The 24,510-nt window shown below is 35.3% G+C and overlaps 1 protein-coding gene across 1 annotated transcript in view; it reads left to right on the top strand.

Moving 5' to 3' along the window:
• The window catches only part of LOC149085539 (uncharacterized), a 78,091-nt gene extending 54,038 nt beyond the window's left edge, over positions 1 to 24,053 (top strand). The window contains exons 7-11 of the mRNA XM_089233605.1: positions 9,693 to 9,849; positions 12,039 to 12,113; positions 16,160 to 16,228; positions 16,322 to 16,399; positions 22,569 to 24,053. Of these exons, the coding sequence (XP_089089731.1) occupies positions 9,693 to 9,849; positions 12,039 to 12,113; positions 16,160 to 16,228; positions 16,322 to 16,399; positions 22,569 to 22,672 (483 nt within the window). The 3' untranslated portion in view covers positions 22,673 to 24,053. The remainder of the gene's footprint in view (positions 1 to 9,692; positions 9,850 to 12,038; positions 12,114 to 16,159; positions 16,229 to 16,321; positions 16,400 to 22,568) is intronic.
• Positions 24,054 to 24,510: the final 457 nt, after the last annotated feature.

Here is a 24,510-nt window from a genome sequence, read left to right as displayed (position 1 = left end):
AAGCAATAGTACACCAATACCTCGAAGTTATGCCATAGATAAGACAGACAATACCAACCTAAGTTAGGGTGCAATTTTGTGTACAAATATTTATAAATATCAGTTAATTAAAACTAAAATTTAGAAAAAAATACATCTTTGCCCTTCTCACTATGGGTATACTGCTATGGTACTTTGATACGACTTTATTAAATTGAACTTGCTTTCTGACTGCTATCCAGGCCTTACTCAAAAGGCTGTATTTCCTAAAATCTGTGCAAATGAAGGTTACTTGTTAAACCCTTTGAATGTTTTGATAACACCTTGCAGTGTTCAGAATAAATTGATTGTGGAAGAATTCCCTCATGGGAGAATCACAGACCCTCAGTCCTTTTATGAGGTCTCAGCCATTTGAATGTTGAAACCTAATTGCTTATTGGTATAAAAAAAAATTTCGTATGATTAGTGGAAAGTGACATAAACTTCATAAATGTTTATTGCTGTAAAAAATATTTAGAGAGCTGCGTCTGCCAAAAAATTCAAACATTTATGTGAGTATAACTGATTTTGATGTGCCACATATATAATATTTGCAGTAAGTTGTGCCTCAATCCTTTAACATATATTTAATCAGGGTTGTTTGGTAAAACCATGTTGGTTTTAACCAAGTGGGGTATTTTTTTTTTTTAAAAAATAGCATAAAAATGCGGCCTAAATATAATTTTTTTTTCACTTGTATAAAATATATTAGTTCTGTATTAGCAAAAGTGTTTCATTCTTACATTTTATTCATATACAAGTGGTTTAGTGTTTTTTTTTTCAAAAAATTACATAAAAGTGACGTGAATATGAATTATCTTGTTGTTCTTCAGATAAGTTATTTGAAAGTATGTTTATATATACAGTAACAAAAATTTCGCATTCTTACCACATCTTCTAACCTTGGGCATCACTTCTGATGCTCTATCTTACCCTGGCCATGTCCTTAATTTGCTGTACTAGATAAAAAGTGTAACTAACGACTGCTACCATACCAGGTCTCTTACAAAGTGATGAGCGCAACATTAGGAATCAAGATACTGTAACAGACCCATGGCAAGTGGAAAGGGATCACCCCATTTTTAAGAAGTGCTCATTGATTAATATAATTCTAATAGTGATTTTTCTCACCATATATCGCAATTACCCAGTATCTCTGATGTCATCGATTGTGATGTCGTGCCGTCTTCCAAAGACGGCCATCCGATTGTTCCGCCTGAATCGCATTGTGTTGCTACGTCATCCTCCCAAAGTGAAGGGATTTGCAAGATATGTAAATCTGGCATGATCGGCACTTTTTGGCCACCTTCTCCATAGCTGCTGCTATATAACACAATGATGAGGTCATCACATGGTTTACATTTCCTGATTGCTTCTGTTCTCTGATGATCATGTAGTCGAATCTCGGCTCAGCCTAGGGAACCTGTGCTTCTAAGCTATGGATTAGTCCTCCCGTTGATTCCAATCCTGTGTCCGCAAGTGCCACTTTTCAATGTGGGGATAATCGGATGAAAGAACAATTTACTTTTTGTTTGAGGACTCTGAGATGATGCCCAAAATATGGTCAAGACTGTACTTTCCATAGACTGGATTTGATGATTGACTGATCGTATCCGAGGACATGTGGTGATAAATTTCATTTTGTTAAATTCAAAATTTTTAATCTTGATTGTTAAATTCTGTTAATTAAAAGTAATTTACATTAATTTTGATCTCAACTTTTGTTGTGTTGGATTGAATTGTAATGATCATTTAGATCCCAGGTGTGACAAGTTAGTTCGTCACAATACATGCGCATCTGCACAGGTGATTACTGCCTTCCCCTACCTCTACTCATCATACGGTAGTTCAGATGTTGTCCTTTAGAGCCGAATACAGAGTATATAAACCAACATGCAGTGTCTAATGAGATGGAAGCGAGATGAAAAATTCTTAAGTTTTATCATAACCAAAAGTTAAATCATGCAGGCTCGCTTTTGGTTTACCCCAACACCGCATCTCTTAGTGATATCAATTTTATGCAATTGTAGTAATGACAGCAGTTGTAGTACATCGTTTGATTTATGTTGTTATGCCCTTCATATACAACACAAAAATTTAACACTAGAACTGTGCACTGGGTCAAATTGACCCAAACTGTGAAGAAAGTGTTCCGTAACGAAAACAGGAATTTATTTTCGGTTCCTGGGTTTTTCCCTACTCCTATTCAATGTTGTTTAACTGTATTCCATAATGGAAAAATATGTTTGTGAATATGAAATAGGCTTTAAAATTTGCTAAAAAACATGTAATTTATTAAAATAAGATTTTGTACACCGTTCAATACAAAACTTTTTTTTGATAATTCCTTTATATGACAAAAAAGATGTAAAACAAGCGTGTCAAATCAAGTATGAGAAAGTCTATAATATGATCCTGTTAAAATTAATATCGATTTCTTACTAATAAATGGTTTAATCATTTATGATGAGCAGTTTGGAGCAAATTATTTTTTCGATTTTTGTACTTTTTCGCATGTTGAAGCTGCACAATCCATGCAAAAATTAAGATTTGTTTCCACATTTTGATGTCACATAAAATCAGACTCGTTTCTTTCTTTTGGTGGTTAACGAAGTTATGCGATCAAGACCACACGAACGTGTCTTCTTGTGTAAGGGTGTACGCATCTCTTCAGTAACATTTTAGAGGAAATGCTTTCGAAAAATAGTTTCACCGTTCTGTACTATTCTATACAAAATCCAAGATCTTGTTATAGTGAGAACCAGGATGTAGAAAATGTCGACAGAGGCCACCTCCGTGAGACTGCCTTCAACAATTATTTTTTCGGTCATTTTATTGGTACATCTACGGCAAATTTTGTTGAATTTTAGTATGAAATACACTGGTGGAATAAATTAAGAGAATTTGCATATTTTATCGAATTTCATGAAAGAACTGAACTGAATGTAAAACCACTGCTTCTAGACAAAAATACAAATCTTGTATGTCAAATACGTAAGCGTACACGTGTGTGTAGGCGGAGCCAGTAGAGAAACAGGCTTTATAAGCGCGCATAAGTTAAGACGCATTTCATTCGCTAGCATACCTTGGCGAATTTCTTGGTGTTATTTTGCAGCAATCGGATAATTTCAAATTGTGACAGTAAAAATGAATAACCACCAACGTTTAGATGATGGAATGAGATGGCGAATTGTAGAGAGGCTAGAAGCAGGCCAATCTCAAGTTCAGATTTGTAGAGAGTTCAATTTAATGCCCAGCGTCGTGTGTAACTTATGGAAACAGTTCCAGGATACCGGATCCATCAAGAGAAAGCCTGGGCAAGGTCGTCCAAGAGCCATGACGGCCAGAGAAGATCACCATTTGTCAATTATGGCGAGGCGTAACAGGAGTGCTACAGCTTCTCAGCTCTCTCGTGACTTGTATGCAGCCACAGGAACCCGTGTATCAAGGGTGACTGTTTCCCAAAGACTTCATGAGAGAGGGTTGTTTGCAAGAAGACCTGCTGTTTGCGTCCCACTCACTTCTACGGACAGGAGAATCCGTTTATCATGGTGCAGAGAGCATAGAGATTGGAGTATGGATCAATGGGCGACCGTTCTCTTCACTGATGAGTCCCGGTTCAGCCTAAGCACCGATTCTCGCCGTACGTTCATATGGAGAGAACCAGGGACCCGCTACCTACCCTCCAATGTCCGCGAAATCAACCATTATGATGGAGGAGGAGGATTTAATGGTCTGGGCAGGCATCACGTTGGATGGCCGCACACCTCTCCATGTCTTTGAAAGAGGCACTGTGACTGGTGTGAGGTATAGGGATGAGGTCTTGGAGCCCTATGTTTGCCTTTTCAGGGGTGCAGTTGGCTGTGAGTTCATTTTAATGGAAGATAACGCGAGGCCACATATAGCTCTTCTGCTCGATGATTTTCTAGAGAGTGAGGATATTCGCCAGATGGATTGGCCAGCCAGATATCCAGACCTTAACCCTATAGAGCATGTCTGGGACGCTCTGGGGAGGTCAATTGCAACTCACAACCCCCCTCCGGGAACCATCCAGGGAATGAAAACGGCATTGCTGAACGAGTGGGACCAATTGCCACAGGAAATGATAAACTGCCTTATTTCAAGTATGAAATCACGCTGCGAGACCTGTATATCTGTAAGAGGGGACATACCCTCTATTAACCCATTTTTTTGTTTATTCTGCAACCGCTGTTTCATACCTTCCGACTCCAACGAGTGTTACACACGATCATGCATGTGTGTATTACAATTATTGAATGGTTATTTGTTTTGTATTGTATCAATGTATGTACATATCAAATTTCATTAAAATCGGTACAGTAGCTCTAGAGATAATTGACCAAGTCTGCAAATTCTCTTAATTTCTTACACCAGTGTAGTTTCTGGGACTGTGCTACTGTCGATATCAACTGTCAGATGAAGCGTGCTGACTGATGAAAAGTTTTTTTTTCCTTGATAAATTTTCATTATGATATCATATTCCAGTAGTGATGTTTTGTGCAACTGTAGTTTCACCATCTTTATATTGTGTTGGGTACTTCTCTTCGATTTCATCTCACTGTCCCTACTAAACTTGTATTTTTTTGGCTTTTAGCATTTCAGCTAGTTTCAGTGTAGTTGAAAAAGTTGCCAGTAGTAAGATTTCTGTCCTTGTTCTCAAATGGCTTGATCAGTTGGATGACTGAATGAGTCTTACCTAGATTAAGAAATCAATTCAAAATGTATTTGGTGTCCACCTCAACAGCAAGCCAGAATTCTATTCCCTTTGTGTGACATCGTTTGCGTACAGAAATTAAATTTTAGCTTCATGTTTTTTCTCGAGTTGAGTTTTTACTTTCCTAAAACCTTTCTTGAGTTCCATCAGAATACCAGGTATTCATCAAGTTTACAAAGAAAAAGAAATATTTAGCTCTACTTGCCATTTCTTCATTGAAAAAATATATATAATCTCATCGGACAATAAATTGGCCTTGACAGACCTTTATTCTTCACTATCTTCTTTGGAAAGGAATAACCATTTGAGAAAATTCTACCCCTCTTTTTTCCCATAGAATAGTACCCAGACCGCAGTTCTAGGCATAAGTATAGCTTATAGCTCTGGAATACGAAATGTGAAGAGAATAAAATTTTCATGATTCCATTAAATTTTTTTACCATCTGCGCTTAAGTTTTCGAGATAAATGGAAATGAAGTTTGATTTGGGTCAAATTGACCCACTCTACAGTTCTAATGTTAACAGTGTGATTATGATTTATATTTATTATATGATTTCAATGCAGACCTGATGCAGGTGTGACATATTTTACTTGTGTTAATTCCAAACACCAATGATAAAATTTCATACGTATTAACTATTGAAATGATATACTTGCAAAAGCCAAAAATTCTTTCATTATTGGATGGATTTCCATCATAAAAAATTCTCTATATCACACCTAAAAACATTTTACGAACATTAGTACCTCATCATAAATTCAATAGAGAAATATAGCATTTAGTTTTGCTTGTATAAAAAGCTAATTTTTATCAAAAGAATAAATGTCTTCAACACTAGAAGGACCTCACCAATCATTTTGACCATTTTAGATCTCGCTCAATTTTCATAATAAACCAGATTGTTTAGATTGCTTAAATTTCATGACTTTTTTAAAATTACTGTAACACTATACTGTCCAACTATCGTAAACTTGAAAAAAAAAGACAAATATTTTTAGTTATACCTAAAAGTTATACCTAAAATGTGATGTGATGATTAGTGATGTGACTGGTAACATTATAGATGTTACGGTCAATGTCCAAAAAATTAGCCAAATTATTGACCAAATGATTAAATATTGACCCGACCAATGTCTGAAATTCGAACACTAACTGACCAGTTCGCGAAGTGCCTGGCAATACCATGTCAAAGTCCAATAACAAAAGACATGATTTGGGATCATCATCAAGTTGACATATTTTTCCGTGATAATTATGCTTGCGTTAGTTATGGTAACCCCATCAAAGTGCAGTTATGATTCTGCAATCATTTTTGCCCTCCAAAATTTGGCAAAAAACTACATGTTTATATTTATTTATACAATATTGCTTGGCCGAGGCCTATACAAGGGAATGCGGTGGTGAAGTTTGACAGAGACGATTGATATTACAAAGGAAATCAGAAACTGTTGTACAATCAATGTTTGACAGGAGGTTGTTTCAGTCAGTTATTGTTCTAGGAAAGAAACTAAATTTGAAACAATTGGTGGATGCAAAGATGGGTTTCAATTTTTGGGAATGGTTAATTCTTTTTGAAAAATATGAAGCTGTGGAGTTAGAAAATTGAAGGTGTCGATATGAAAATGGCCATGAAGGATTTTGAAAAGGAAAGTTAATCGAGAGATATATCTACGGGTGAAAAGCGGTTGCATATGGAGTTGGCACTTGAGCTCAGTGATGGAGGCAGAGGATGACCAACAATTAAGAATGAAGCGGGCTGATTTATTTTGAATAGCTTCTAATTTGTCTATGTTTGAGAGTATGGGGGTCCCAGATTTCACAGGCGTATGAGAATACAGGAAGAATGTAGGTTTGGATGCAGAGATGTCTGAGGTGATGGGTGGAGTTTTTAGGTTCTTACGAAGAAACAGAGTTTTTGGAGACGTTTATGAAAGACTTAATCAACATGGAGATGACAACAGAGATCGGCAGAAATAATTACACCCAGATATTTATAATTAGAAACTTCTGTGATTAAGGAGTTATTGATAGTGTATGAAGACTCGCAAGGGAATTCTTTTGCAAGTAATTTTCATAAAAACTGTTTTTGAAGAATTAAGGGGTAATTGCCAGGACGAGCACCATTCTGATACAATGTTGAGGTTATTTTTGAGAGATGCTTGGTCGGATTCATTGTGCACTGTTTGGTAGGTGACGCAATCTTCTGCAATGAGTCTGATATGGCAATTGATGGAATTAGGAAGATTGTTTATATACAACCTCTGACAATAAAGTTCGGTGAATAGTCCTGTAACATTAACGTAGATGAAATGTTAACGAAAGTTACCTTACTGTCCTTCGAAATAGTCACCTCCCATTACTATGCACCGCTGAGATCTCCTATACATGTCCTGGAAACTCTGCCAGAAGTCTTCTTTTGGGATGGAGTTCAAAAGCCTCTTCACGTTTCGTTGGATGTCAGGAATATCGTCAAATCTCTTTCCTTTCAAAGCGAGTTTGAGTCATGGGAATAGGAAGAAGTCTGGGGGATTGAGATCTGGCGAGTATGGTGGATGTTTAATTTGCACCACCCCCTTTTTTGCCAGGAACTGTTTGACGATATTGGCTGTGTGAGGGCGAGCATTGTCGTGAACAAGAAACCATGAACCTTGTTGTGCGTACTGAGGTCGTACCCTGCGTAGACGTTTCATGAAACGGGTCAAAATTTCAATGTACCTTGCAGCGTTCATCGTCGTTCCCTCAGGTAGAAATTCCTTGTGGGTAATGCTTTGACTATCAAAAAAGGTGATTAGCATCATTTTGATGCATGATTTTTCTGCTCTGACCTTTTTCCGACAAGGTGATGCAGGAGAATGCCATTCCATGCTTTGCCATTTCGTTTCAGGGTCGCACCTGAGACAAAACAAAACTTTAAATTGATCTTTTGTTCGTTCATTTTCCTGTTCTCGGCGACCAATCACGATGGCATCTCTGATTTGTTTATATTCCGAATTTCTTTCATCACTGTGGAATCATGATACGGTAGCAGTAGGGATGACATCATTTCACCACAAACAGTCAGTTGGACATCTCAGGAGCAATATTTATAGAACGAACCGGATCGATGTGTATTCGATGTGTATCATGACAACCTTGGGCTGACACCAAATGACCTTACTCGTGATATTTAGGTGAAAATTACAAGGGTCCTACTTTCCAGTAAAATGTCATTCTTTTGTCTTACTTTTTACCACAAATCCCATCAACAGAATATGTGTAATTGATTTTAATCCAGGAGAATTATATTGTAAAATATTACAAATGTAGTAGATTGCAATTAATGATTCTGCCAAAGCAGAAATTGTATAATTTTTCAGGTTTTTTGGGGATGTATGTGGACCATTTGGTTTATTAATTTTTTATTCACTTAGTTTGAGGGTTCAGCAAGTAGAGTAGTCTTTAAAAACTTCTGTGTGGATGGAAAAAATAATTTTGTGTTTACTACTTCATAATCTTGGACAGTAACAATGATCCTTTAAAATTATGGTGCACATTTTGTGTATAGGTGAAATAACAGTTCGCATAACAAAGCAGTTGGATACATAGGCCTATTCTAGGTTTAATGATTCTGATGCTACCAATAGCATTCATCTTCTATATTTTCAGAGTATGCGGAGGCATAAACAATATTTACAATGCTCAGCAGAGTAGAAATGAAAGTGTTTCATTTGTCAAAAGCAATAACACTGGCATCGAACAGTAAAATGTAAACAAATCTCTAAAAAAGGATGGACAGTGTGGTAAAACCATCTGATTCATCTTGACTTATTTAAATTGGAACCTACAATTTAAACATTTCACACTGTGCTTTTGAAAGTAGTCTCGAAAGAGCATCATTCTTAAAAAAAAACTTACATGCCTTTATAATTTGCTGTGCATTGTCGAAGAGAGTTGGCAGACTCTGCACTTTAGAAGACTCCTCGAAAAAAGAATATATTGTGAAGAGAGACAAAAAAGAATTATCTGTGGTTCCTAGTACACTGTTTTCGCCGAAAATTGTTTTTGCTACCAAGTCATTTCTACCATTTTGCTTTGGCTCAAGTCAATTTTATAGGATACTGAAATAGGGTTACAAGTTTTTAAAAAATAAAAATTGAGTTTTTTTTAAAATTATGCTATAGTTATGTTGTCTAAGTGGTAAGGGGTACCCACCATCCTACTTTTTAGGTCTTTTTTCTAATTTTTTGAATGGAGCCCTGGAATTATTCAATTAATAACAAAAAGTAATCTTAGAGCACTTATTTAAATGTGATGGTCCCTCTCCACCTGCTGCAGATTCATACAGTCACAACCGGAAAAACAGCGATGTCAGATCCCACTATGCAGTCACATAGCAAGTTGTACATTTTCAATGGGTATAAGAAGTCTGCAAATGGAAAATTCATTTAGAATGTAATACAGGTATCAAAAATTGGAAAAAGTGGGATATGCAAATGCAACTATAGTTATAATGTTCCGGCCATAGAGCATAGATTGTGTTCGGTTTGAAAAAAAGAAAAGCTGTGATGTTCAGAGTATCAATATTTTTTATTGTTATGAGGAATTTTTTTTGAATTCAAGATAAAATTGAATTATGTAATTTCATTTGAAAAAATCTTAATAGTTCATATTTTATTGCTCACCTATACTTGTGTGCATTTAAACATGATAAAATTTATGAAAATCAAACTCTGGTCATTTTGACTGGTATCAGTTCTAGGTATAACATAGGCCTAACGACTGTTGTCCTAGTGTTAAAGGCACTCAAATAAATTGATATTACAATGCATACATTTTTGATTCCGGAGGTGTTTTTTTTGGATAATTATTGATCAATTTTTTTTTTTTTGTAATTGTGCCATACAATAAAACCAACAAGCTTTTGTTCAGACATAAATTATGTATTCTTTCAATTATAGTGCGATCCCAATATGGATGTCTATTCTGTATGGATAAATAATCTTGATCCTCGACTTCCAAGACTGGCATTTTTTGCAAGGAGAGATATAAAATGTCATGAGGAATTAACATTTGACTACAGAATGGACAGTACAAAGAAAAAGAAAGAGAGTAAAGGTAAAGAAAAATTCTTCTATGAAACTTATAAAATTGATATGTAGCTGAGATTAGGTTTTTGTGGTCATCAGATGAGAGGGGAATTTTTTTGGATTTAACACTTACAGCGGCAATCTCGAAATATCTCATCTAACTTGATCTGCTTTATTTTGGCAATCCCAAAATATCTCGGTTCTCATTGACAAGCCCACACAGATACCATTCTAAGTTTTTTCTCCTGGTAAAATGTTTTCCTCCCCTCCCTTCTTTCAATCAACTGCCAGTGGGTAGAGTCGGCTTTTGTTTAGTCTGATAACAGAAGGGGAGAGAAAGGATGTTTTCTCTTTCCCTTCAAGGTAGTATACAATAAAGCATACAGCATAAATAAAGAGGCAATCCGAATTTGATTTCGATTGCCTCTTTTGAATTAGATTCACAGTCAATTACAGACAATCCCGGGAAAAAGCTTCTCATGCAAAGAGGGTGTTAGTCTAAATGGGTTTTTTTTACAACTGAAAGGCAAAGCACAAGGATGGTGCAACTTCAGATGTGGTCATGTGGCTGCATGACTCATTGGCTGGACCAGTGTCATTCCCTATTTGTGCCATTCTCATTGTACTTTGGCTGAAAATTCCCATTCGTCCTGTATATATGGGACTTATAGTCCATATGCAGGAGGCGGAATAGTGCATATTAATGAATAATTGGAGGGTACTCAGCCTCCTCACAAAATTTATTGGGGAGCTCAAGTAGCCTCAATTCCCAGGTTCCGGTGCCTATGGTACTGTATTGCTTACATAAGTGAAGCCCAGTATATTTGTGTGGCTATGCAGCTGCGTAAATAAACATGATTTTTTAAAATTCAGTTTTTGGCACAGATAATATGGATGTATATCTGGTACAATGGAAATATGTAAGTACACTAGTCATTTTAAACAAAAAATATGATTTTTTTTCACAATTTTATTTTAAGTTATGTTTTTTTAGTCCCAGCAGTTTAATCATGTTTTTCAGTTATCCATGATCACCTTCCCCACCATTAGCCCAAATAATCGAGGTTCTACTATGATCACAGATTAAGAATTCTTTTCACAAAGGGAGTGTGTACAATTTAGTCTGAACAAAGCAAATGTAAGCTCTAGATATGCTTTATGTCGAATAGAAATAAAATGATAAAAGAAAAGGATAAACATTTTAACCCTTTTCGTACGATGTCTCCATAGTGGAACCACCTTTTTTCACTTTTTCTATGGGTTTTGGGTAAATGCCGTTCAAAGGATTAAGAGATGAAACATTTTTTTTTTTGTTAGCATTTTGTGTACCGTAACTATATCGGCATGAATGTTCATTTACTGCATCAGTTATCAAAGGGAAAACAACGGTGTTAGTAAGCCTTACTTTACTCTTTCCTTCAAAATAAAAATCGCACTAAGTTCAATAAGAGATACATATTTCATTCTGGTGAGACAGTGAAACTCTTCAAAGGTGGCCTCCTGGGAAAGCATGGATGTCTGAGCTGACCATAGAATGGAGGTGGCCATGATCATCGAAAGTAGTACTTTCTAAAATAGCATTACTACTTTCAAATGGTCATACTTTCAAGGTAACATGATTATGGTAGACATTTGAAAAAAAAAAGTACTGAGGGGAAAAATGCTCACTCATCTGAAAACATGAATCAAGTGAGAGGGATGAATAAAAATTTTTTTATGCCCTTTATCTGAAGTTTAGGGCACTTGATGTGCTATAGCATTTCAGTGACATCACTGTAGTTTTTTCGTTTGCAATCTATTCCACGTTTAAGGGAATCTTATACACTCTGTATAGTAATTGTGTGGATATTTTGCTTTTGAAGTTTTTAATTGAATGCAAATCAGATATATCAATGATATCATGCTAATTGAACTCACCTGGGTCCTCTGAGTTAAAGTGTAAAAAACAGTGATATGTGAATTAAATTTTTATGCATGCTCTGAAATTTTTGTTAGTGACTTCACTGAGTATTTGAAAAAATTTCTGGAAATGTTCTTTTGCCACTTACATCTGGATCTGTAGGTTCACGCCATCTAAAAGAGAAACTGAAAACTCAAGTCCAATATTCTTTGATAATTGTTTTAAGTATGAAAGCTGTTGGGAAAACTTGTTTTGTATTTTTGTAAAATCTGTAGCTTTGATGTTGGTCTACATTATTTTGATCATTTATTACATAGGCAAGAAACGTCCAGCTGCATTCACTGAAGTAGAGAAAAAGTTAACCAAGACTTTGTCTAAATCCACAAAACTGGGTATTGTAATTTTTTTCCATGTAAAGTACAATGTGTGATGAACTTGCACTAGACCATAAAAAATATTTATTATAACAAACAGATACACAATAAAGATTTGAGCTCAACCCTTTGGGGCTGCACAAAGTTAGAAATATGCTTTTATGTATGTAAGACAAGAATACCTTTATTTTTCTTTGTATTATGAATCTTCAAAAGGTGATGGAAAAGGCTACCACATTCATTATCTTTATGCGATGGAAGGAGTTTAAGGGTTAATGAAATGCATTTACTTAAATATTTTAAAGCAGGCATTCTTCATCCTGGTGCATGGCAAGCACAATGTTACTTCACAAGGGACTTAGGGGTCATTCAAGTATTATGTCAGCATCGATGAAGGGGTTTCCGATTTGCAGACTTTTGATGAAAGGGGGAGGGTTTGGATAATGCTTACGTCATCAACCACCCTTTATGAAGATATGAAATATTCTTAATGGCATCTTACTTGGTGTGCCAAAAACGAGAAAAACCTTTCGATAGTTTGTGGGCACTTGAAGTAACATTCCCCCATTGATAAGTGCCCTACAGAGCCACTTCAGTGATCTCTAAATGTATCGATGATCTAAGTGATCTGGCAATGTGTCTGGCCACTTTAGTGATCTGGAATTGTGCCATGCATCACTCAAGTGATCCATAATTATGCTGCGGATCACTTAAGTAATCTGGAACTGTGTTGAGAGTCACTTAAGTGATGTAGAACCGCACTGGGGGGCACTTAAGTGCTCTAAAACTATGCCACATGTCACTAAAGGGATCTCTAAATGTGTCACGAATCGTTTAAGTGTTCTGGAACTGTCCCGGTTATTTAAGTGATCTGAAAATGTGCCACGGGCTGCTAAAATGCTCTGGAATTAAAACATGAGTCACTTAACAATCTGTAAATGTGCCACTTAGTTCACCTTTACAAAATTAGGTTTGAGGAAGGCAGGGGTCTCATCAGATAACCTCCAGGGCCATATTTTGTCCGCGGGCCAAGGGCCTTTATGCGATTTACCATATATGGCTTAGAGGGTGGGTCTCAATAAATTTATTAAAGATGAATTTTGAGTTCATAGCTTTCAAATAGCATTGAAATTAACAGAAAATGATTATAACACATAAAGGTATTTTCTTCAAAAAATATTTGAAATATTTAAAAAATTTCGGATCTCTGGGGGGCACTAGCCCCCTATATGCACCCCCGCCCCCCCTGTGTATGTCTCTGATCCCAACAATATGCATTAGGATTCAGAGGGGCAGAGCTGATGACGAAATTTTGCTGACGGGGGGGGGGGGGGGGTCAAAAATGGCTAAAAATTTGCTGACGTAATACTTGAACAGCCCCTTAACAACACTCAATATTTGTGCTGAATTTCATGCTTCTGAGTAACATCTTGATCAAATTACTCCAGAGAAAAAGTCTGAGTATGAGCATATGCTTGAATTGTCATATGGTTGCTCTTTTGTGCTGGATATGAATTGTGCCTGCGATTCAAGATGTACTTAAACTTGATGCTAGACTGATGTAGTGTTGTTTGAAACTTGTTCATGTGCATTATATTTTAAGTAGGGTCCACATCATGCATGGTACATGTCTTTTAGCTATTGCTGATCCAGTTAATGTGAATAGGGTGACAGGTCATTAGGCACGTTAAGCCTAGTTTCTTTCTAAAATACTGGAAATTATTATTAAAAGGAAACTTGTGAAGTGAATGGAAGAAAATCAGATGGAGTTCAAGAAGGAAAAGTCATGTGTAACTAACCTCCTTTGCTTCTATGATCAAGTCCAAGGCTTTGGGCTAAGACAAAAATGTTGACGTTGTCTATCTTGATTTCCAGAAAGCATTCGATTGGGTCCAATATAGTAAACTCTTGAGGCATTTACACGAGATTGGAATTGGGAAAAACTGGTTGAGTTGGGTAAAATAATAGTTACTGGATATAGGTCATAGAGTGGATTATGGTGAACTGGGAATTTTCTGATTGGGCAGGTGTCAAAAGTGGTTGACACCTGTTCTCTCAAGGAAGTGTGTTCTTGGTCCCATACTCTTTTCAATTTTTATTGATAAACTTGATCGGGATATTGATGGGATTGTTAGCAAATTCATGAATGACATTAAATTAATAGGTGGGGTTCAAAATCAAAGCAATAGAGACGTGCTCCAGATTTGCCAGCTCCATCATTGACAAATGCATGTCAATGCTGAAAGTCATACACCATCTGGAGCACCTCTTTATTTTCATTTGAACAACCCAGGGCTCGTACAATCCTTGAAAAAAAAAGTTAATTTTCAAGTCTTTAAAAGTCCTTGAAAAACAATCTTTTGTGTGAATTTCTTCCATCAGTTTTTGTTTTTCCCCCTCAACTAAAGCCCTCCCCCTTAAACCATGTTCCACTGGGGCGAAAATGATTGGAGCAACAATGATGAGTGATGAGACAATGTTCGAAACAGGATATATGGTTATGCATACCTGAGGCATTTCTGTGCTTAAAAAGATGTTGCGTAAAAATCTGGCTGAAAAACTGCGCTTAAGATATTGGTTCAAAATATTTTAAACTATCGAATTAATATATTAATTAATGTCTGTTGTATAAATGTAGGCTGACCATATTTTCTCAATAAAAATACAGCAAAATTGCCAATTGTCACCAAAAATGATACCAAAGCAGGGGTCAGTCCTGCCAAAATTCTGGGCAGTTTTCCAGAATCTTCTCAAAAATCTGGATCTGAAAAATGGACCATGTAAATTAGTGAAACCATAAATTTGGCATTTCATTTCTTTTGTGATAAATTAACTAGATTATTTTGCTTCTCATAAAATTTCTCATTTTTCACAAAATTAATTACCCTTCTCATGAAAATAACGGAAATTTTCACAAAAAGGGGACTATAAATAGTCTGGACCCTTGTAAAAATAAGCAAAGTTCCAGTTATTGCTAAAATTGCCAAAAAAACAACCAAAGGCAGAAAATGAAGCACCATTGTGTTGAAACAGTATGGATTTAAATTAATTCTATGAAAGAAAATTATCATGATAGATTTTTGAAATGAAAATACAGATTTAAAGTCATAATTTATAGAGTTTGAAAAATAATTTGAATACTTAATTTCAGTAAAGAATAAAAATTCAAATAGCTTTGTTGAAAAATCAGGAAATAACTATACATTTTTATGAAAAATCCAGGATGTTTAAAATTTACATGAAAATATGGGTCACAAGGTCACCCTACATATATGACTATGTGCTTTCTGATATTTTTATCGAAAGCACATTTCAATAGCGTTTTAAACATAAAATGATTTCTGCTGAATGTTCTTTAATAAAACTAGAATATATATATATATATTTTTTAAAGCAAGACCTTTAGAAATTGATATTGTCTACAAACAGAAATTAGAACTATAATGGTTTTAAAAATGATTTATCTTTAATAAATTGGGACATTAAAATGAATAAATGTGGGATAGAAATAAAAAATTTAATATAATTTTCTGAAAAAATCAATTTTTATCAATCACTATGTTTCCTTGAATTTTTAAAATTTGCCTGGAAAAGTGCTTGAATAGTCCTTGATTTTTTATACTTTCAAAGAGTATGAACCATGCAACCCATGTTTTACTTACGAGTCTGTGGTAAAACTATTCCAGCTGTAACTAGGCTCACCGATTTGAAAATTCTCATTGACAAGCATTCTTTATATAGAAAAAATTTAGCATTGAAATGGTTAAATAAATTTTTAAGTCAAGACTGTTGATAAGCAATCAACCCGTGGCTTGATTGGTGAAAGGAAGCTTTACCGTGCTTTAGAACAAGTTGTTTATGTATAAAAAAAACAATGTGCTTGAATATTCACTAATCAGGCCTAAGCACTTTATCAATGTGCATCCAAACATATTTAAAAATTGTCTTTGAGCATTTTACATTGAAAATTTTGTTTCCTGTGCTTATAAAACCTTAGCTTTGAAATTTGTCATATGTATATAATATTATATTATTGTAGTCATTTTTCATTTTTGTCATGAAAGGTTCTGCTTCACCTGCCAAATGCCGAAGTGTGCCATCCATGAGTTCTTCACCCAAATCCACAAAATTTGGTATTGTATAATTTTTGCTATATATTCATAAAAACAGTAACTTTGAAATGGCTATTATGTATGTATTATATTATTCTGATTATTTGTCTTTAGACATGGAAGCTTCTGTTTCATCTGACAAATACCAGAATGAACAATCTACAAGGCATTCATCCAAATTTGCAAATAAAGGTATTGTAAGTTTTTGCTATAATCCTAATGTAATAATCATTTTTATCTGCACTTCAATTGAAAAAAAAGAAAAAGAAATGTTTCAGCATTTTCAAAATAATATTGTAGAGCTATTGCTAACTGATTGAGGGGTTCTCTCCTCAATTCTCTTCTTGGATTGTGCTCAATTTTTTTTTTGTTGGATATGCCGAACTCTACAGAAGAAACAGGTATGTCTTCTGAATCAGAACTTTTGCGTGTTTTCTTTCACGCGCCTTCAATTTGGAAATCCCATGTCAATCTTTGGTTCCTTCAGATTGAATTGAACTTTAAAATAGCCTGAATAACTGGTCCTAAAACGCAATTTCACTGTGTTGTGACAGCTCGCGATGTTGAAGTGTTGTCATACGTTAGTGATTTGATCAGAGCTCCTGTTACAGATGATTCTTACAACCAGTTAAAATCATGCACTTGTCAACAGTTTTCGCTGTTGGAAACTTCCCGCTTACGAGTTCTACTCCAAGAGCACTCTTGGGGATAAGCGACCCTCTCAGTTGTTGCACGAGATGTGCGACAACCCAGCGTAACTACACAGGATTCTGATCTGGCGAAATCGGTGCAATTGATACACAATAAGAGAGACACAAATGATTTCAAAAGAATTTCTAGATTTTAACATAAGTAAATTTATTAATACTTCTAACAATTAAGTAGGTTAACAATTAACAGAATTATCACAAAATTATTTCTCAAATTCATACCAGTCCCCAATGCAAGTCCGTTGACTCATCGATATAGTCCAACTACAGGAGTTTGACGATCTTTCTCGAGTCACACGTGCCGTGACGTCATTGACCTTGATGGAAGGTCATGATCTGAGACAAAGCCTCATGTGGCGGCAAGGGCTGCAAACTCAACCGCAGAGGTGGCGATCTGAAGCAACGGTCGATGCGGAACCATAAGACTGACAGATGAACGATGACAGGGACCGGGATGACAACGATTGACTAGAGAGGAGGGCATGATGTATCCGGAACCAGCCGGCGATGTGTAAGCACCAGTGAGACAAATTATTTCATTCTTCGGATGACTCTTCCAAAGGCGTCCACCTTCACCTTAAGTGATGTATACTGAATTGAAAGCGAGGATGAATGCGAGTGAAAGCGAAGTGTCTCTGGGTATTTATACCTAAAAAAAGGAAGTTCAGAACGGTCCAACTCCTGGGACCAATCATCTCAAAAAAATACACATCAGAACACGACCAATAGGAAAATACATCTAATTTGCATAAAGAAATGACAGATTTTTTTATAGAAATTTTCACAAAATAAAAATGGCAACAATTTAAAATGGCGATGTGATCAGGATCGCACATTTTTCTGGACTATGAGCAATGAAAATATCACCGACTAATTAAATCATGCACGGTTATTAAAGGTAAGAAAACATAACAAATTCTATTAAAAATTATACAATTACAACTACATAAACATGTTTCAAAAATAAGAGATAGAGGCAGGTTTGGCAAATTCCCCAAAGGTTCCCAACTATTGTTACAGATGCATACATTAGCTGGCAAGAAAATTTCAAATGAAGTGCTTAAAACCCTTTGGTTACAATGTTTGCTCATACATGCACAGCAGATACTTTCTGTTAGTAAGGATACATTGCCAGATTTAGCAGAAATGGCAGATTTCTGAGGGCAACCATAATGAAACCATCAACTTGCAATCACTTCAAAGTCAAATTTAAACTGACCACTGCTGTTGACCACTTATCCCGCTATAGAGAGAAAAATTTTAACAAGGGAAGAGCTCGTTCTAATTCTTGGTCTAGTAATGATGGTACATCAAAACGTAAACCTTATTGTTGGTACCATTTCAAATTTGGTAGAAAAGCATCAAAATGCATTAAATTTGTATAGATTCGCCCTACTTGAAAATTTTATCTAAATTTCCTAATCTAATGAACCCTTCTATGCTTGGGGCTACTTCTAAAAAACACTGCATTACACATTGCATTTCTACGAAAGGTTCTCCTGTCTTTACCAAAGTCTGCAGACTTTCTCCAGAGAAACTTGCTATAGCAAAGTGCAAACGCTAATGGATCAGGGCATACTAAGACCTACAAAAGTCCATGGGCAAGCCCGATGCACATTGTTCCTAAACGTAAGGGAGAATACCGTTTATGTGGGGATTACAGAAAACTTAATTCTATAACGTGTCCAGACAGATATCCTATACCACATGTTCATGATTCAGTTATGGTCTGTCTGCAGGGAAAAAACATTTTTTCTAAATTGGACTTGGTTAAGGCTTATCATCAGATTCTTGAAAAACTGCCATTATTATCCCATTCAGACTTTATGAGTATTTATATATGTGTTTTGGATTGTCTAATGCGGCCCAATCATTTCAACGGTTCATAGATATTGTCTTAAGAGACTTGAACTGTTTTGCATATTTAGATGGCGTACTAGCTGCATCAACAACAGAAGAACATCTTAAAGATCTAGAATTAGTTTTTGAACGTTTAAACAGTTTTGGTATAATTCTTAATCCTGATAAATGCATATTTAGGAAATCTGAGATAGAGTTTTTAGGAATTTTGGTTAACAGCAACGGTATTTCTCCTTTGCCAGAAAAAGTGACATCTTTCTTAATTATCCACAACCAAAAACGGTTGACGAACTTCGATTTCTAGCAATTCTCAACTTTTACCACAGTTTCTTGAAAAATGCAGCATCTGACCAGGCTCCCTTGCTGCCCTCAAAACGTGTAAATATGCTATTACCAACACCACACTTTTGGCTCATCCTAAACACGATGCTCATCTTTCGTTGACAGTCGACGTACCAGATTTCGCTCTCAGAGCTGTTTTACAACAAACTTCCTATGGTGTCGTCGAACCACTCATTTTTTTCTCGAAAGTTAACTAAAAAGAACTATAGTACTTATGATCGTGAATTGCTTGCGGTTTATAGTTCTATTAAACATTTCAGACACATGTGAGAAGGTAGATTACCTTCTACATTTACAATCTACAGTGATCATAGGTCTCTAACTTATGTTTTTCACAAAGTTATTGATAACAGCCTTCCCAGACAACGTCGTCATTTAGAATATATATCTCAATTTTCTACGGACATTCGTTACATTCAGGGTGAGCGAAATATTGTAGAGGATGCTTTTTCCAGATTGTCCGAAATTAATTTACCTGACTCGATGGATTACACAGCTATTGCTACTTCACAGAGTACAGATGCAGAATTAGTGGCACTCCAAAAACCAGGTGCTTGATATAAAACCTTTAAAATTTGGTCCTCACGGTACAGAACTTTTTTGTGACTTATCCACTGGAATTATCCATCCCTACGTAACAGAAAAACACTGATATCATGTGTTTACGGTCCTTCATAACCTTGCCCATCCAGGCGTTAAATCAACTGTGGACCTTGTTTGTCAATGATTTGTGTGGAGTTCAATACGTAAAGGTGCTACACAATGGACTAGGGCGTGCATCGAGTGTCAATGCTCAAAAGTGCATCGGCACTCTCGATCTTCCATCGGTGCATACCCTTTGCCTCAATGCAGATTCTCGCACATTAACATAGACATAGTTGGTCCTCTTTCTCCTTCTCTGGGTTTCACCTACTGCCTTACCTGTGTGGATCGATACACCAGGGGGGTAGAGGCTTTCCTGATGGAAAACCAAAAAGCAGAAACTGTCGTAGAGACATCCGGCCTCCAATGGCATTGTTGAAAGGTTCCACCCGCAGCTCAAAAGGTGCCATACGCTGCCATGCCATGAAACGTTGGGCTGAAGTGTTACCTACCATACTTTTGTCCATCCCAGCCAGCATCAAACCGGACATCAACACTTCTGCTGCTGAGATGGTTTATGGATCACCAGTGCGCCTACCTGGTGAATTCTTCCATAGTTCTGATCCTCAGCCAATGCAGCCGGAATTTCTACGGCTCTACGAAATCACAAACACTTTACGTCCGATCCAAACTTCAAAGCATGGGATGCATGTTTTTGTTCATAAAGAACTTGCTGTTTCTTCCCATGTGTTTGTGCGGCTGGACACCGTACAGAAGCCTCTTCAACAACCGTATTTGGGACCATATGAAGTGATTGAACGATCTCTAAAAGTATATACAGTAAACATGAAAGGCAAACTAATGAAGATTTCAATAGACAGATTGAAACCAGCATTTTTGCCTGATAGCACTTTTAATCAGCAATCACCATTCACTGAACCGAAACAGCCTTATGTAACTCGTTCAGGGCGTACGGTTCGTATAAGAATTCCTTGATATTTTTATTTGCACATTTTTTGAAATTGATAATATTGTTTTTTTTTTGCAACATTTTTTGAAAATTAATATGTTTTGCAAAATTTTCATTCTTCAATTTTCTTATATGTATAAATAATAATGTCTATTATCTATTCTAGTAAACGTTTTTGCATTATGTACATTTACAAATTTTTGACCATTTGTAATTTATTTTTTGCTCAACTATTAATTTGTGCATATGAATGTTTCATTACTTTTGAAAAAATTTTCATATTGTGTATTTTTTTGCAATTTTCAACAAATTTTTTTTGCACATGTCAATGCTATATTAGTTGTTGCCGTAACTATATTATTATATATTTTTTACATTGTGCCATATGCCATCCTTCAGACTCATGGGAGAGTACTGTGGCGCTGCTTGTCTTGTGCAATTTTTATATTTTTATGTTTTTTACGCCACTCACTAGCTAGGCATTATCTAGTGTCTTCTTGTATTGAGTGCAGTCTGGCTCTAACTGTCGACCAAACATGTTGTAAAAATCTTTCTTCTATTAAATAACTTAAAAAAGAAAATGAGTCATGACTGAGTATGTTTCCATAGCTGCCAAGTCTCCCGAATTTTTCGGGAATCTCCCGAATTTTAGCTTCATTGCTCGACCTCCCGAAAAGTTCTTAAATCTCCCGAATTTTTACGAAAATCACAAAAATCCCTAATTGTCCCTACACATTCCCTACTTCATTAAAAAAAAATCCCCGCTTATGAAAACAATCCCTAAGAAATTTCTTGTGGGGCATGAAGCCCTTTTTTTTTTCGAAATGATGTCACACGTCGTAAATGGGGAAATTCCCTTTTTAATGAAGTTTTACAAACCCTCTGATGGTAACAAGAAAGTTGTTTGTCATCCTGCAGGGAAATTTCTTAGCAGCTAATAGTCCTGGATAATAATTGAAGATTCTAGTGACGCGTATATGGTCAAAATTTCTTTTGTTGAAGTTACGTACGTGCAATATAACAAAGCATGAATACTGATAAGCAAAAACATATTTAATCAATTTTAAAGATACTTCCAGAAGAGGGCGACTTTTCCTTTTTGTACAAGTTGTGTTACATCGGTCATGGGAAGACTGACATAATCACTCATGTGAAATGAAAAAAAAAACCATCAAGCAAGTGTCACAAAAAGTCAGTGTTCTTCAAAAATTGACGGTGTTTTCCTTCATCTTCCGATGATTTTGGGGTCATTCGCGCAGAATGTTTGTTCACAGCGTTTCTGATTGAACACAATATTTATTTTTACATCACTGAAGTTTTGGCCTCCAATTTCACTTGTTTTTTGCGTAGGAATTTTATTTCCAAGGGTTTAACTTCCATGTGAGTAAAATCCCTATTTTAATTTGACTAGTTTTTAAGTAGGGATTTTATTCCCTACGCTTTAACTTTTATGCTTGGAAAATCCCTATTTTATTTGGAAAAATCCCTATTGTATTTATTAGGGAGTGGTTTTAGCATAAAATACGGGTTCGCGCGAAAATCTCCCGAATTTTCATTTTCAAAAGTTGGCAGCTATGTGTTTCCAAAATAAGGAGACCTCCACCAGCACTCACGTCCCCACAGTCATATGAATCAGAGATGTATAAACAAATTTTCACCTATTGTATAAATCTTTTCATTCATTCTTCTTTGGCTTCAATGATAGGCAGGCATTTGTACGAATTTGAAAATTTTATATTAATTTTATTTTAATGTCTAAGTATTTTCAAAAATTTATGGTTAAGGTTTTCGAAAATTGTAGAAATGTACATTATGGAAAATTCTATGAAACACTATTTATATTTTGCAGTTGATAATTAACTAATTTGGTGCATTTCATTCAAAATAATTCTAATAGGAAAATTCCAACGCAAGCTCATTCCAAAACAATTATGGGAAGAAGATGTCGATCATCTCAAGTGTTTATGTGGCTCAGCAAAGTGTCGTGGTTATCTTTTTTAATTTCTATAGCCATGTATGTACACACCATTAATATTGTTACATGTTTTTCATTGAATGTTTATTATCCAGAAAATTCTGGATTATATTATAGCCTCAGTATTTTTTTTCCTTGTCAATTTCTTAAGATTTTTCATGCTTGTAAACAATAGTGTATCTACAAGATTAATAGAGAGACTGGTTATTTGTGGAGATGAAGATTACAAGGAAGAAAATTCATCACTGCCCCCCACAGGGAGTGATTGACAAGTGGAGAGGACGTTTCTATATGAATAGTGTATCTTTTCAAGTGTTTATGTGGCTTGAAAAACAAATTGTTGTGGTTTTTTAAAATTTCTAGACACGTATTTACACAATACACGTCATTATCAATGCTGCAGGTTTTTCATAGTGCAGAATTTGAGAATTTTTCATGCATGTAAACAATAGTGTATCTACAAGATTCATCAAAAGACTGGTTATTTGTGGAGATGAAGATTACAAGAAAGAAAATTCATCACTGCCCCTCACAGGGAGTGATTGACAAGTGGAGAGGACGTTTCTATATGAATAGTGTATCTTTTCAAGTGTTTATGTGGCTTGAAAAACAAATTGTTGTGGTTTTTTAAAATTTCTAGACACGTATTTACACAATACACGTCATTATCAATGTTGTATACAAATTGTTGTGGTTTTTTAAAATTTCTAGACACGTATTTACACAATACACGTCATTATCAATGTTGTATACAAATTGTTGTGGTTTTTTAAAATTTCTAGACACGTATTTACACAATACACGTCATTATCAATGCTGCAGGTTTTTCATAGTGCAGAATTTGAAAATTTTTCATGCATGTAAACAATAGTGTATCTACAAGATTCATCAAGAGACTGGTTATTTGTGGAAATGAAGATTACAAGAAAGAAAATTCATCACTGCCCCTCACAGGGAGTGATTGACAAGTGGAGAGGACGTTTCTATATGAATAGTGTATCTTTTCAAGTGTTTATGTGGCTTGAAAAACAAATTGTTGTGGTTTTTTAAAATTTCTAGACACGTATTTACACAATACACGTCATTATCAATGCTACAGGTTTTTCATAGTGCAGAATTTGAAAATTTTTGTTTTCATTGAATGTTTATAATCTAAGAAATACAGATGTAATAAGCTCAGATTTTCTTTTTCCTATTTCTATTCCCTGTATAATTTGATAAAACTTTTCATGTGTGTGAACAGTATTGTGTCTAAATTTTTCTTCACAAGTTCTTTTCATTTATATAATTAAACATGTTTATCACTTATGAATGTTTATTACACATATATGTTGAAGTAAAAATTTTGTATATCTAAATTTATAATAAAAATTATATTCATTTTCAAGTGAAGTATTTTTGGCAATTAAAAGCAGCTTGCAAAATAATTTATTTTTGATTATAAACTACAGTGCAACTCCTCTAAGACAACCATCTGCGGAGGTGACTGCTGAATAGAGGTTTTATGACAGGAAAAACATTTCAGAGAGAGGGAGCATGTTAAAAAAACATTTTAATGTCACAAAAGATCGTATGCCCAATTTATTTACAATGCCCAAAAAACATACTATATACAGTGAAACCTCACTACAGCGACAGAATTTTTTCAAATTGTGTTTGGAATAAGATATAGTCTGTAATATTAAACTCCTCTTGACAATGATATCCTTTGCTATGAACCCCTCTCTAACAATATTTGTTTAGGAGGATTTTAAAACCGCTACACCATTTATTATTTTAATTTATTTTCCACTCTAAATATCCTTCAGTATATTTTTTAATTCATCTCCTGTGTTTCAGTTTTTCAGAGGACATCTAATAATAT

The sequence above is a fragment of the Pholcus phalangioides genome, unplaced genomic scaffold (assembly GCF_987345545.1).
Source record: "Pholcus phalangioides strain wild (caught in Gottingen) unplaced genomic scaffold, Ppha-v1.0 ptg000007l_1, whole genome shotgun sequence".
NCBI lineage: Eukaryota > Metazoa > Arthropoda > Arachnida > Araneae > Pholcidae > Pholcus > Pholcus phalangioides.
Note: the sequence above shows the minus strand (reverse complement) of the source record. Positions and strands in the feature narration are given on the sequence as shown.